Here is a 16,313-nt window from a genome sequence, read left to right on the forward strand (position 1 = left end):
CAAGGTTTGGAACAGTCTGCCAGCGGAGGTGGTTCAAGCACCTACATTGAACACCTTCATGAGTAAATTGGATGCTTATCTTGCTGGGACCCCAGCTGACTTCCTGCCCTTTGGGCAGGGGGCTGGACTCAATGATCTCCTGAGGTCCCTTCCAGCCCTAATGTCTATGAAATCTATGAAACAAAAAATTGTAATATATCAAAATAGTTTTACCAAAACAGACTTTTTTAAAAATTTATATTTCAGAGAATGTTTCAAAATACTGTTTTAATGCTGATTATAACTAGATACAATTTTTCAAAAGATCAACAATTCCTTTGAAATGCATGTTCTGAATTTTGGCCACCTCTGTCTAGGACTGATTACAGAATTTTATCCCTTTAACACTGAAATTACTTTACTTTCTGTAAGGATATTTTTGTCCCATTTTTGTTTGGTGACTCTTGAGCCCAGAACTGATAGGCTGAAATCTGATCTTTGTTATACCAGTAGAATGTCAAGTAATTCTGTTGGCTTTCATTTCACCCGTTTTCTATACCTAGAACTCTCCTTTAAGACCTCAAATGGCTCAATATGTTGAATCTAATAATTAACCTCTTAATTCTGACAAGGAACATGAGGAACTGTCATCCTTGCACAAACAAATGTTAAAAATACTCTATCAATGTTATACTTACTGTGTATATGAGGTTTCTCTATTGTGGCTGCAAAAAGGAGGAGAAAATATTTTTAATACGCATGTCGCTGTTCTGCATATTTTAATGAATTTGTTCCTTCTGTTTGCCTACAGGTGAAACCTTCAATAAATGCATAACAGAATATGGAAGAGCTGACATAATATGAACACATGTATGCTTTGCTGAAAAAGAAAAAGAGAGCATTTCAAAATAATGGACAGATATGACAACTCATTTGAGGCCAAATCTGGAGGCAATGTGTAAGACACAAAATTAGACCCCGCAGAATTAATTACATCCACTCTAACAATCGTGAAGGATTCTAAAATTGGTGCCAACCTTAAGCCAAGGAACTGGAGGATAGTGTTTGAAGGTGAAATTTGAGGCAAATATAAAACAATTTGTATCATCCATGTTATAGGACTTTACACTTTAAGACTTTAATTTCTAAACTCTGTTATTTTTTTATTTCCAACTTTTCACAAAAATGAAAGACGGTATCACTGAAGACTGAATATACACAGTCGTTTTCTTATTAATTTTACTTCATTTTTCGTGTTAAACTAGCTATATATGTGGGAAACTCTATTCAACTCCCTTTCCCCCGTTACAAAAAAGCATTATTATGGGAAAAGGAGAAGGGTGAAGGGGGCAGAAAAGAATGTAAAATGATGATGGTAGTGTATTAATGTCTGGATAAGAACTGTCCCACTGCTGATAAATACTCATACAACATATGTGGTAACAGAGAATGCAAGTATTTTCCTTTTGGAATTTCCTTTCAATTACAAAAATCCAAATTAATCTGTTTTATACATTTAAAGAACAATGGAAGAGATGTACTTGGGAGAGCTCACTGCCTGTCCCTTAAGGCTTTATCTACCCTACACTGGGTGTGTCTACATGAGATGCTTTACTGTAAAGTGGCACAGTTTACTACATAGTAAGCATGTGCATCTACACATGCATATGCTTACTGCGTAGTAAACCTCACTAATCATGAGTCAATTTGCTACCTGCAAGTACAAGTAGCAAATTTACTTGTCATTACTAACTGCACAGTAGCACTCATATAGATGCCTGACTGGCAGCAAATCTGTTCCCAGTCAGTCAGCCATCAGGGTACGGAAGATTGTCTTTGGGAACCACCTGCTGCTGGGGCAGGCTCTGCTACCAGAGCCTGGGCAAGTGCTCTATCCTCCTGCCCCAGCAGCAGGGATCTCAATTCCCCCTGCTCTGAGATCATGATCAGGGAGTGAGGGCTGGGATTATCTTCTAGTTCCCACTTTACAGTTGAGGCATGGGGCTTGGAAAGAGCTGCAAGGATGGAGCAGGTACAAACCCACTGCCCTGATTCACTAGCTGCACATCTTGTAGCAAGACCCTGGCTGGCGGGGGTAGGGCGGGAATACCTTCCCTGCCCAGCCAGGGGCTCACTGCAAGCTGCCCCACTGGCAGATTGGGGCAGAGATTTTGGACCTGTCCCTCCTTTGCAGCTCTTTCCCAATCCCCTGCCCAGATCAGGGAACAAGAGCAGGGGGCTTTCTGCTGCAAGGGCAGGAGAATATTGTTCCCACAACTAGTAGCCCTCCCAGGGGCCAGGAGCAATGTCCCAGGTCTGGCCAGGAGGCAGCCTGGCCCGGTGCTCCTTGCCAGTCACGAGCTATCACCCAAGGGGAGCCTAGAGCTCTCCCTGGTGCTGGCAGGGGCTCATTGTAGGTCCCTAGGAAATGAGAGCAGTTTTCTGCCATTAGCAGCAATCTGCTCCCATTTCCCTACACATATAGATGCGGGCCCGGCAGCATTTACTCACAAGTAGTTTCCTTGTGAGTAAACTGCTTCTGGATATAATACACATATAGACACATTCACTGTGTCTTCAGCACTCCTGAGAACACAGCTCATCCACATGGCCTGGCTTGGCAATACCACCTGCCAAAGTCACTCCTAAGATGTCTGTTTTTGGCCCAATTTAGAACAGCTTCTCTGCTGCATTTCCAAGTTTAGCATCTTGGAGCAGGAGCAGATAAGCAGGGCACTCTACAGCCATTCTGGACTCACCCAAGAGGTGGTGCAGACATACCCTAAGAGTCTGAAGAGAGGGGGAACAGGAAGTAAGTAGCCCTCCTTCTGACTCAAGCACACCAGATGTACCAAGGGCAAGATGTAGCAAGTACTTCTAAAGCTTGCTACTTTAGTGATAGGAAGCCAGCATTGCAGGGTTGCAATTAAATAAGTATCTGGCCTGGAGGCCACTTGCAGAGCAATATGCAGGCAGAGAAAGCCACAGCAGGGGAGGAGGCAGTGGCTGCAGCTCAGGTCTGAACTGCAACAACTGAGAGCAGGTTGAGGGATAAGCCATGTGACCTGGAAGGGTGGCTCTCTAACCTACTAAAAGCCTGGCTCCTGATCCAGGGGAGGCAGTCTGGCCCTAACTGCAGACAGAACTCCTACTGGCTTGGATGGCAACAGAGGGGAGCCCAGGCAACACCAGTACCTGGGGAAGCTGCAAAAGTAGAAGCTACAAGGTAGGAGCTCCCAGAGCCCTGGGGAACCCCAGAGGGGATTTATCAGGCTGTTGTAGCTGGCACAGAGTAACAACAGAGGACTAAGAGTGGCTGATAGGGGTGGTATGAAGCCATAATTAGGAGTGCCTAGAAAGCACCTTGCAGCAGGAGAGGCTAAGGCCCAACTAAAGCCCTGCCAGAGTCTGGGATCCAGGAGGCTGCATGTGAGATAAAGCCAAACCACTGAGGATCAGGAATGCCAGGGGACTGCAAGTGACCATAAGCAGCTTTGGCCAGGGACACCACGGGGCTGGAAAAGTCTTGCCTGGGCCAGCAGCACCAAGGGGCTAGGATAACATGAGACAGGGCCAGAGGCCTAGAGAAAAAGACAGGGCCTGCAGAGTGAAGCAAAAGGCAAGGGCTAAGGTAGAGAAAGCCAGGCCTGAATAAGTGGGCCAAGGCTGGAATCCTGTAGCCAGAATAAAGGGGGACTAAAGCCAAGAGGGCTGAGGCCTCCAGAGGAAGACCAAATTGTGAACACAGCAATATCTGAGAGGCATGGACATGGCTGTAGGGGAGAACAGAGGCCAGGAATTTAGCCCTTGAGGTAATTAGGGCCAGTGGGTTAACAGTCCCATGGCTAAAAGACTGTGGACAGCAGGCTTGGAGCACAAATTAAGCTGGCCAAGGTGACCCTTGGAGAATAACCAATTATACAGAGAGAGTGACCAAAGTCCCCCAACCACCCCTCAATATCTGTAATATCAAGGTGTGGCAGCCAAGGCATCAGGGTGAGACCCTAGAGTGAGAGCAGGGCAGGACTGAGGCAGCAACTGGGGGGGTGGGGGTCAGGAGGGGCAGGGATCAGGGCCACCATCAGGGCCTATCCTGTTACACAGCTCTCGTCACCGAACTTGAGGAAACAGTTGGACTCCGTTATTGCTACTTTTTTTGTGCTACATAGTGTGCTTAAAGAGAAAAAAGATAGTTGGGGGGTGGGGGTAGCAGCCAGCCTTTCACAGAGATATCAGTAATTGTGTTGCCTCTGGAGACCAAGGAGCTCAAGAAATCATTCTGCCCCCCCCCGACCTTATTGAGGCTGATCCCGTCCCAAGCACTGAACAGCAACATGGAATTTTAAGTTTTATTACACACACACACACACACACGTACGTGAATTGTCCATTGAGAATGATGGGGGAGGGACAGGGACAGGGGGAGAAGCTTGCTAAACCTAATTCTACCTGTAACCCCTACTGCTGCTGCCACCCAAGAGCAGGAGGGAGGGGAAGCTTGCCCTGCCATCCCCTCTGTCCCCCTCCACCAGCACCCTGCACCACTAGCACCTTCAAGGAGCAGTAACCAATCAGAGTGCTCCAAGAGCATTACAGACAGACAGATGGACTAAGCCCTTTATTATATTCGGGTTTTAATTTTGAAAAACATCTTTTCAGTGTTAACTACTCTCTGTTTTTCCTTTGCACCCTCAGAGCAAAACATTTAAAATCACAGGACTGCTAGGCTTATTCCCTAGTTGAAATGAGTTTTCTTTTCCTCTTGCATAATTCTTGGACCATCACAGCCACAACATCACTCTAACACTATCTTCTCTTCTTTAAATAGCAGCTAACTATTAATCATACTTGCTCCTGTTGTTTCCACCAACGGGAAATTTTATTCGGAACAAGGTAGAAATAATAAAGAGTTTTGTGCTAAGAATATGGACTATAAAAGCATCTATAGATGGTGGCAAGCAAGAAAGTAATGGGAAGCAGAATAACAGCAGTAGGAAAAGAGCAATGGTCTTAAGGCAAACCATTGAATTAATATACCAAAAGATTTGGCTCTTACTGTATTAAACTAAAATCATTTTACTGTACATTTAATGACATTTAATGCAATCTCTGTGTGTTCTTGATAATTATTGTTTACTCTGTTGTGTACATTAACCACTTACATGATGATTTAGGCTCAGCTTTTTTGCCTAAAAAATAAATTTGAAAAACCAATTTTCAGTAAAAGAGAAATTCTGTTGTCATCACAAGTTAGGAATGAAATATTTTTTAAATGTGGCTATATGTTGCAAAATGTAGCAAAAAGTGAAAAAAAGAACCCCCCCAAATCCCCGTTCTTTTCCAGTTATGAATTTCAACGTAAAAAATTTGTAATTCACAGCAAGTATCATAGTTTAGAAACTTAATTTATTGATGTAATATAATTACTTGTGTAATCATAAGATAATGCTTAGTATTTATAGAACTTCTATTCATAACTATTAAAATTAGTGCATTAGCATGTCACACATGGAAATAATGAAACATCATTTAAACCATCATTTTTAAATCTTGAAATTAATAAAATAATTGCTTTATTTTATCCAGATGTCTTAAACTATTTGAAACACTAAAGAATTCAACCTTAATTCAAATGATTTATGTTTTGAGTATGCTATGCAGAAATGCTTACATTTTATTGTAGCAGTCAAAAATTTCATGTTGAGTCTGTATTACTTGAATCTACACAGGTTATCAAACCTAAACAATGTGACTTGGATCAGTTTGGCATTAATCTGTATCCAACTCACTTAATTGGGTGCTTCAAAAGAACTGTAGTTAAGATGCTTCATTTCCCCATCTTTATTTATGGGCCATCATCCACAGTTATATGCTCCCATGATATATGGAGGTTTCTCCCTCAAACTGAAACTTCACAGTACATTCTAAGATTCCCATAACTATGGGAGAGAGAGCACAACTGGAGATACCACTCCATGGAAATATTTTGGAGCAATGAGTTTTCACAGCAAGCCAACAGGACACAGGCTAATGTCAGGCTGAGCTGAAATGACCTTTTCAACATTTCTGGATCAAAAGCTTTGTAAACTTTCCCTTCCATAAAAAATAATCATAGTTTGACTTAAACATGCTAAAATTTCCCATGAGACAGATATTCTGAATTTTATTCCATTTTTATAACAGGAATGGAAGGATGTTAACAGTTAAACATCAGTAGTTTGGTCAGATTTACCCCCAAAAAAGATAATATAACCAAAATATCAAAATAATATCATGGAGAGGGGAAAGAATAAGTTAAGAGGTTAAGGGCTAGCTTCTGCTGTTTTTATTCACATCACTTACAGAGTAAGGCACTATTCACCTACAATCACTTTAATACCTAATCACATTAAAATTAATGGGGTTGTTTGTAGACTAAAGTACTGGTCTCTCGGCATGTCTACACATGCAATTAATTCACATTAATAAACTCTGACACATATCAAGTAAGAGTTTATTATTTCTGGGCATTCCACTTGAAAGTGCACCCAGGAGTGCAGCATGTTTAGTGGGGCTGGAGCAGCCCCACCTGGCAGGGAGCCCAGGGGGTCAGTCTGCAAGCCTGGGGCTATTCTGACCCAGCTCAACATGCTGTGGAGGGGCTGACAAGGGCACAAGGGTACTCCAGTGCAGAGCTAGCCAGCAGGCAGCCCTCGTACTGAAGCACCCTCATGCCCCAGCCGGCTGGGGCCAAGTCTAAATGTATGTTGCTGGGCATGAAAAATCTCTGCAGCAGTTTAATACTTGTATTTACAAGTACTAACCTGCTGTGGAGTTTATTAGTTTCCTGCAGCCTAATAGGGCCACGTGTAGACACTAAGATGTTTACTGCAGAGCTAGTTAGGCAACTCCATAGTAAACATCTTGTGTAGACACACCACCTGTGAGTAAAGAGAATCTGGCTCCAAAATAAATTACACAGCTAACATTATTATGTGCTAGGTAACATGTATAACTGACAAGTTCAGAGTATGTAAAAATGAACGCCCAATTTTGGACCAGGTTCAGTTAGGTAGGACTTTGACTTAAGTAATATGGGAACCACGCTATGACTGAATTTGATTAACTGAGTTCCTGTTCCCCCAAGCATTACTGGGAGTTACAAGGAATAACAGCCATAAGCTGACTGAGAGTAGATTCAGGCTGGACATCAGGAGGCGCTACTTCACAGTCAGGGTGGCTAGGAGCTGGAACCAACTTCCAAGGGAGGTGGTGCTTGCCCCTACCCTGGGGGTCTTCAAAAGGAGGCTAGACAGTCAGCTAGCCAGGGTCATTTGACCTCAGCATCCTTTCCTGCCCATGGCAAGGGGTCAGATTTCATGATCTGCTTAGGTCCCTTCTGACCCTAGCAACTATGAAACTATGAGTCTAGTTTTATCCCCAGCTACAATGGCTTCACATTTTTTGTGTTGTTCTCAATTACACTTAGTAACCAGCCTTGGTAGTTTCATCACTTAGTATTTTTACATTCATTTCAAGATTTGTTTGACTCTTGCCTGCTTTTCTGAATGCCAGAAGGGTATTAATTATATATGGCATATTTTTTAAATTACCTTCAGATATGGGTTTGGAAGAGAAATCCTTCAGTTTACTGAACCATAAATTCGTAAGGCTAAAAGCAGAATGTGCTTTATGATTATAATATGTCAAATTTTCCATCTAGATGACAGTAATTTACTATTCAGACAGCAAATACATTTGTGTCTGAGAGCACGGTGTAAGAAAAGAATGTTAGGAAGGAAGCAGAAGTTATGCTAGAACCACTTATTTTACCAAGGGACAACAAAATAATAATTAGGATGTGCTGCAGCTGGAGAAATTATTTTTGCTTGCATAGTTACATGTACATTATAAGCCAAAAAAGGTACCTCCCATTAGAATAACTAGTAGCCTGAATCAATTCTGATTAAAACCAACAAAAAATGTTGATGTAACAAGATCTAGACTGGACATCAGATTAACATAGCTGGAACTCTAATCTGTAGCTATATTACAAGTAAAGGGGCAAAAAAACCCGAGCCCACCAAAATATCTTTATAGTACCCATCTGTAGAACTTGTCTTTAAGAATCTGCACTTCATACCTCAACATAGTAAAAAAAAGTGAAAAATCCTAATACTCTAATCAATGGTAGGGTGTAGCATTCTACAATTAAAAAATCTCATGGATTTCAGTGGGGCTACTCAATGGAAAAAAGTATTGTGAAGCATAGGGGTAGATCCAGGATTTCCCAAAGGTGGGTCGAGCAATAGTAATAGGCGTGGCTGCACCCCTTGCTCCCAGCCTTTTCCTCCCCCCACCAAAGGGGGAAGACTGCCCTCTGGAGCCTTCAGGAACTTTAAGTCCCTAAAGCAGGTGAATTCTGAATTTTGTACCATTCTTATAACAAGAATGGAAGGATGCTAATAGTTAAATGTCAATACCTTGGTCAGATTTATCAAAAATATAAGACAAGGCAAGTAAGGTTCTTTGAGTAGATGCGATATATTTTATTAGACAAACTGAGTATGAGGCACAGGGAGTCTCTGCTGTTGTGAGTCTCAGAACAGCAAAGACTTGCTATGCCTGAAGAAGTGTGACTGCACATGAAAGCTTGCTAATAACTTTTCCCCAACTACTCAGTTGGTCTAATAAAAGATATCTCACATCTACTCAAAGAACCTTGCCTGCCTATGTCCTCTGACCAACATGGCTACAACCAAAAACCCAGCATATAAGACAAGGAGCTTTAGACACCAAAAGCTAAGACACCAAAACAATATATATATTTACCAAATTATAATATAACCAAAATACCAAATAATTTGAATCACAGAGGAAGCTAAAATGGTTAAAACAAAAATTAAGAGTTTAGGGGCCATTAGAAGATTACAACTAAGACTGGGGCTGGGCTTGTCTAGGGACAGAGGCAACAACAATAGTTCCTCCCTCCCTGCCCCAGCCCCCAGGAGCAATGCAGATTTCCCCATCCCCAGCTGAGCCCAGCCCACATTACAGTACGGAAAGCAAAAGCAGCAGGCAGGGGAGGGGAGTGGAAGTGGAGGAGAGGGGAAATTTCACCTCCTTTAGGGTCTAGAAAAACAACCCCTGGAGGCTCCTGTGATGCAGTCCAATCCAAAAAGGGGATATGATCATGTCACTGTACCTCCTCTGGATCCGTTCCTGGAGAAGCATCCATAAGTGGTTAAACAGATGCTCTCCTTACAATGTGACAGAAACTTTAAATGCAAAGATGAAGCTGTACCTTTGGCAGCAGGATGAGGGACCGCTCTATCTTCTTTTATTGTTTTGGCTTCTGAAAACAAGGCAAATGAAATAGCTAAGACAGAATGTAAAAATACCAACTGAAGATACCCCTTCCAAAATCAAAAGTGTCCTGGCAGAATCTCAAAACAAGGTAGCAAAGGTAAAAAGGCACATGGAGTTCAGATTTCATTTCTTTTCTAACACCATCATAAAGTCCTTTAAGCATGTATTGAAAAACCATCCCTCTTCAGAAAAAGTGATTCAAAAAGAACCTAACACGTGGTAAAATACGTCCTAGCCCAAGGACTAATAAAAGTGTCTTTCATAAATCAGTGCTTTCTGCTGTTTTAAAAATTTCTAGCAGCCATATTGCAGATAGCAATGAGTTAAAATGTACTACATTGATTCCGCTTTAGTCTTTAATGCAGTTTTCATTTAAGGCTAAATGGAACAGTTTTATCCTTGTTGATACAAGGTGCTGCAGATGATGGAATAACCATACTATCAACAAACTAGCAGAGAAAAACAGATTAATTGTATTTGGTCAATTCAGCATATCTAGGAGGAAAATAGATTTGGGGGGAAAAAAGCTGTAGACTGGAATTAATCAGGATTTATCATCCTGTCCAAAACAGATTATCCTCCTTTGTAAAGTTATTGCCATTGTATAAACCAAGGGAGGCAACAAGTTGCACCATTTCCCCCATGTTTTCAAGATCAGTTTTCCTGATCCATCACAATCTATTTGTGCTCCTTTTGTGTCCTGCAGGTCTTAGAAAATAGTGGTTGGAGACAGTGTGACTCTCACAGCATGTGTCTACACAAGACACTTTACTGCATAGTAGTACTACAGTTTACTGTGGAATAAGTGTGTGCATCTATTTATGCACACACCTTGCTAACTGTGAGTAAATTTGCTACCTGCAATTGAAAGAAGTAAATTTACTTGTGATTACTAACTACTCAGTAGTACTCATGTAGATGCCTGACTGGGAGCAAATCTGCTCTGGGTCAGCCAGCCACCACAGGGGTGGGAGATGGCTTCCCACCCCTGGGAACTACCTGCTGCTAGGGCAGGCTCTGCCACTGGAGCCCAGGTGGGGACTATGTCCTCCTGTCCCAGCAGCAGAGACCTGCACGACCCCTGCTCTGAGATCATGATTGGGGAGCAGGGCCTGGGAGATCCTTATCTCCCAGTGCCAGCTTCATGGTTGCAGGGATGGTGCTGGGAGATCCTTATCTCCCAGCCTGAGCTTTACGGACACAGGGAATCCCTGCCCAGCTAGCTGCCCCACTGGCAGATCAGGGCAGGGAGCTGGGACCTGTCCCACACCTGCAGATCTTTCCAAGTCTCCTGTCCTTGACTGGGGAACCAGGGCCAGGAGTGCCCCGCTGCTGGGGAAGGGAGACATTGTCCCTGCCCTGGCAGCAGGTAGCCCCCCTGGGCGAAGGGAGCACTGTCCCACCCCCAGCCTATCTCCTGGCCCGGTGCTCCCTGCCAGCCCCAGGCTAGTACCCAGGGAGAGCCTAGCACTCCCTCTGGTGGCAGCAGGGGCCCATTGCAGGGCCCCAGGAAGCAGGAGCAGTTTGCTGCCATTAGAACAAATCTGCTCCTGTTTTTCTGCACATGTGAACACCTGCCTGGGAGCATTTACTCATGAGTAGTTTACTTACAAGTAAACTGCTCCCAGGTCTAATGTACCTATAGACACAACAACAGTCTCCAAATCTATATATATACCAATACCTATACATTATGGGGGTACTGTCTCACCTGATATATGAGGGTATGAGGCATGAAAATACTGCTTTCCCTAAAACAGGGGTAGCAAAGATATGACCCATGGTGCTCCCCTGATCTAAGACCAGCTCTGCACACCACATACAGCACGCTTCAGCCATGGCCCCAAGCATTGCATGCATCGTGTAAAGCCAGTCTGGCACATGCTACACTCTGTGCCTGCACCAGACTGCTCCTAAGTACTGAATCCAGGGCTAGTCTGATTTGGGTGCTGCATGTGGTGTTGCCATGGATCCGCCTCACACACTGCATTCAATACATGGGTCCAGAGCCAATGCATAATGCATGCAGCACACAGGGCTGGAGCTAGTTCCCATGCTAGATGCTAGCTCCAGTACACAGGTCCAGTTTGTGGGTCTGATGTGGCTCGCAGATAGGCCCCACTCCCCTTGTCTGGGCCATGAGGCTGAACAAGTCTGATACCCATACCCTTAGATAACATAACTGAATACAGGCTCTCAAGTCCCAGCTAACACCATTCTTCTCATTTCCTGTCTTTTGTGAGATACATCACTACAAAGCTACAAAGCTCATTGTTTCAGTATCACTCTTCTGACAAGAATAAGGTAAATCTCTTTGAATGCCATGAAGAATTGGGTTACCATTATAATTAGCCACTGCTGTCAGACCCAACAGGGGCTTAATTTATAATAAATAGATTCTTATACTGTAGTTCTTCATCACAAAACTGTGGGTTAGTACTCAAAGGAAGAGTATTATGTTCTCTACCTCATTTCTAGTGTGGAGGAGCAGAAGAGCCAGCTCATAAACATTGGATTTAATCTTTGATTTTTACGTCTGTATCCTATTTATTTTGAGCTAAGTATCCTACAAATTTATGACTGGGAAATGAAGTGACCCTATTTTTGCTTTGTTTTTAAAGATGTGCTTCCAAATTTCAACCCAGGAGCACTTTGTATCATGGGAAAACAAAAAGTATTTTAGAGATCAGAGAAATCAGAAAAAAAATTCTTTTTTTTTACTCCTGGGTTTCTAATAATAATAGGGGAAGAGGAGTGACTTAGGTCTGGGAAACTTTGGTATTTTTTTTATTAAAGGCTTCACTCTATGTCAAAGCTCAGCTGAGTATCTAATTGGAAACAGCAATACCAATTCAAAGCTTTCTCCTTTTCTTATATGAAATTTGTTATCTGAACAATGTAAGTGCTTAGAAACCATAGATCTTGTTGGAACAGAGTGATTTCACACAAAGGTATTAAAAGTTAATGGCCTTTAAGCGCTATAAGTCTCTAACTCCTGGGGGAGACAAATACTGCATAAATAGAGTCAGAGAGACTGAAATCACAGCCAAGGGCAGATTAGGCATGTACAAAATCCTGAACCCAAATTCCATGGAAATAGTTTGGACCTGGATCTAGACTTAACTAGTCAGATCTTTCTCTTATTGACTGATGTCATATAAGTATAGAAAAAACATAGTGCCCATGAGTTCAACTTGCAGTTTAATTAATGGAAAACAGAAAATTTGAAAATATGGAGAATACATCATATAGAAAATTAAAATACAAATAATTTTAGAGATATGACTACAAAGTACACCAAACACTGACAACACTTGACAGGATTTTTCCCTGCTGCCAGCCAAATTAAAGTTGCTTAAACCTAGGGTTAAGGACTATCCCATGGACTATCCCAGAGCATCTTTATCTTCATTTTTGATGTAATTCCACTGATTTTTTTTTGCTTTCTGTATAAACTTGGAAAAAGCACATTTCTAAAAATTAAATCTTCATCATTAAAATAATGATATATTTTTAAAGTTGCATACCCAAGAATCATTCATTTTAGAATTATATTTAAACCATCAAGGCTTCCTGCAAGTATTTAATGTGTAACGTTTATGGATACAAGAATAAATAGGCTACCCTGTGTTGGTATTTTTTTGGCCAACTACTCATGTTACAGTGGTACTGAGGTGTTTAAATATATTGTGCTGATTGACAGTTGAAAGTGCTGCTAGCATTATTCCAATATAGATCTATCGCACCTAGCACACTATGGCAACACAGGCCATCAATTATATAAAACCTTTTTTTAGAAATCACAGCTGTTGCATAATCATTAAAATGCTTAATTGTCTCCAGTTATTGGTAACAAGGATTGAATAAATTACTGTTGTACTATAGTACAAGTAAAAGGATTAACGTAAATAATAATAATAACAGTAAACGAAATCACTTTCATGAAATATACACTTAAAATTAGTTTACGGGTATCTTACTTAATAAATTACAAGTGTTTTTCTTTCCTTTAAAAGGGCAGCCTCAATTTTGCTTTGAATGGGCCTGCACACAAAAAAAAAATGTAACCAAGGACAGGATTCAGGCTGAATGCCCCCTGGGTGCATCTGTATGTGCAATTAGCACATAGCAATAAACTCTGGCTCAGTTCACACAAGAGTTTATTGCTCCCAGGCACAGCATTTACACGTGTGCCTGGGACTGCGGCTCATTGATCCAGGTTGGAGCAGCCCCAGCTGGCAGGAAGTCCGGGGGGCCAGTGGCAGGGGGGATCAGCTCGCTAAGCTGCTCTGACATGGGTCAATGCGCTATGGAGAGGCTGGCTAGGGTACAACAATGTTGCAGTGCAGGGGTAGATGGCAGGCAGCCCCACACTATAGCACCCTTGTGACCCAGACAGCTGGGTCAGCTTCTACACATTCATTTCAACTCATATAACTACTCTGCTATAGGATAGCTTGTCCTGGAAAGTACTATTCTGCAGTAGAATTAATTTACTGCACCCTAATATGGGCACACCTGTAGACAGTGACATTTTACTGTGGAGCTAATTAGTTGGCTCTGCAGCAAAGCACACATGGAGATGCACCCACTGAAAGTTTTGCGTACAATTTTTAAAAGGTCCTAAACAAATTAAGAACATAAAACAGGTACCCTGTAAGCAGGTTAGTGAACCTGCTGCCCCTTGCAGGTTTACTCTGCCCCTCCAGCTCTCCAGCAAGCAGAGTCCTTGCTCATATAAGCACATAAATAAACAACTAAAACCAGTAAATCTTCTGGTAGTAGGAGGTGCCCTCTCCCTGGACCTTTTTGGCTTGGAGCTTAACAGGGTTTCAGTCCTACTCCTAGTCATGGACTGCTTCTTTCCTCTAGTTTGAAGAGCTCTGCTTTCTCTCCGGGAGTTTTAACTGCCTGCAGGGGCCTCCTTGAGTGGCTGAACACCTGCAGTTTGGCCTCCACCACAGGCTTTCTGCTACCTCTTAATAGGCCAGACCGCCATGTTACATGCATCTAAATCATTTGGGCAGTATTGGAGTTTAATCCTAGGTGTCTAGATATGAATTTTGGAGCTTAACTTTGGGAACTTCATTTTGAAAACTGGCCTTAGGGCCAGTTTAGTCTTAGATATACCAACATTTAGGTTTTCCAGAGCTCAGGCAGGTGACTAAGTCAGGGAAAGACACTCTCTACCCCCTCTATTGAAGCTGTCCCACTTGGCCAATTAAGAATATGTGATTCATAAGGCCAGAAGGAAAGCAAGCAAGAGGAAGTGGCTACAGCACTTTCCTGGGAAGTGGTTGTCTTGTGTTTTGATTTCTGTGGTAATAACTATTTATATTCCATCAGCCAATGACTGTTTAATGTAAAATGCATAAAAATCTGTAGGAATAGGGACAAGGACCTAAGCTGCTCCCCAGCCAGGTGCTGGTTACAGAAACATTTTCCTGCTTCCTTGCGCTGCTACTTGCATTCTTGGCTGACTGCTGGCTCTGTTCCAGCCAATTCTATAGGTTGGTGGTTGGGGCGGTCTCATGGGCAGTGAGCGATGCATTCCCTCAGAATGAGATGGGCCTTCTACTTGTTCGGTTCTGTTTGGTATCATTGGTGACACATGGGGGTGCTTGCAGGTACACATGCACCCCCTGACTGTGGCGGTGCACCCCCTGCAAAAAGGTGCCACCGACACTGCTGGCAGCTCCTGTGGGTGGTTGCTGCTCGCCATGCCCCGCTCACCGCTGACACTGCCGGCAATGTCTGCAGGCAGTCTATGAACATTGCTGGGCACTGCCGATGTTGCCAGCGGCGTCTCGCCACCTCCCCTCCCCCTGCTGCTGACAGCACCATGGCCGCCTGCAGGAGCTATCCCCCTTGCTCCCACCACGCTCCCACTGCCAACAGTGCTGCCACCTGTGGGAGCTTGCCATGCCCCATCCGGCCTCTGGGGGCACGCAGAGTTCATGTTCATTTTACCGTTGGGCAAACGATGAATTGTGGTAGCACTAACACATTTTGGAGCTGAATTCAATGGTAACAATGCAATGCTTGATCTTTTGGGGGACTTAAGAGCTTCCCGGCACTCAACTGAACTGCAACAGGGCTTAGATTGGTGTTGGGTACACAGACTGGATCAGAAAACTCAATCTTAGAGGCTTCTTGACTTCTGTCACTTGGGAAGCAGAGGCAATTTGGACCTGTCTTTGAAATTTAGGTGCCTCAGTCATGCACAAGTCCCGACTAGGCATCTGAAGCCAAGCTGTGTCAGGCACATGGTCCCAGTTCTGTGATCTACAGAATCTAATGGCTGGTCTATCAGCCATTAAGACAATTACCTGGTTTAGCTGGCTTTGCTTCTTTTTTTACTTCAGGTTCTAAAAAAAAGAAAATAGTAATAAAAGATCTTAAAACAAAAATAATCCATTCACTACAATTTATGTTCTATTTTTGCTGCTGCTCAGTTTTTTTATTTTTTATGTCATGTCTTTAGTCTCTGGAAACAGTCTTGCAGTGAGTCAAATGGAATGGCTTACACTAATATATTTTCTATTGTAATTACATACATTTACTGCTTGATATATGTGAGGCGCTCAAAGTGCTTTATAGTAATTTATTACATCCATTCTTTCATAGATTTCATAGATTTCATAGACATCAGGGCTGGAAGGGACCTCGAGAGATCATCCAGTCCAGCCCCCTGCCCAAAGGGCAGGAAGTCAGCTGGGGTCCCAGCAAGATAAGCATCCAATTTACTCTTGAAGGTGTTCAATGTAGGTGCTTGAACCACCTCTCCTGGCAGACTGTTCCAGACCTTGGGGGCTCGGACAGTAAAGAAATTCTTCCTTATGTCCAGCCTGAAGTGGTCTTGCAGGAGTTTGTGACCATTCAACCTAGTCATCCCTTGGGGCGCTCTGGTGAACAAACGTTCCCCCAGATCCTGGTGCTCACCCCTGATAAACTTATAGGTGGCCATCAGATCACCCCTGAGCCTA

The 16,313-nt window shown here is 42.9% G+C and overlaps 1 protein-coding gene across 1 annotated transcript in view; it reads right to left on the bottom strand.

The window, feature by feature from the left end:
* Positions 1 to 16,313, bottom strand: part of LOC109312156 (triadin-like) — a 72,812-nt gene that overhangs the window by 48,808 nt on the left and 7,691 nt on the right. The window contains exons 2-5 of the mRNA XM_019538200.1: positions 15,657 to 15,686; positions 9,263 to 9,313; positions 5,142 to 5,168; positions 678 to 704 (exon numbers count right to left, since the gene is read on the bottom strand). Of these exons, the coding sequence (XP_019393745.1) occupies positions 678 to 704; positions 5,142 to 5,168; positions 9,263 to 9,313; positions 15,657 to 15,686 (135 nt within the window). The remainder of the gene's footprint in view (positions 1 to 677; positions 705 to 5,141; positions 5,169 to 9,262; positions 9,314 to 15,656; positions 15,687 to 16,313) is intronic.

Source organism: Crocodylus porosus, unplaced genomic scaffold, assembly GCF_001723895.1.
Source record: "Crocodylus porosus isolate Cpor-Errol unplaced genomic scaffold, CroPor_comp1, whole genome shotgun sequence".
In the NCBI taxonomy this organism is placed as follows: Eukaryota; Metazoa; Chordata; order Crocodylia; family Crocodylidae; genus Crocodylus; species Crocodylus porosus.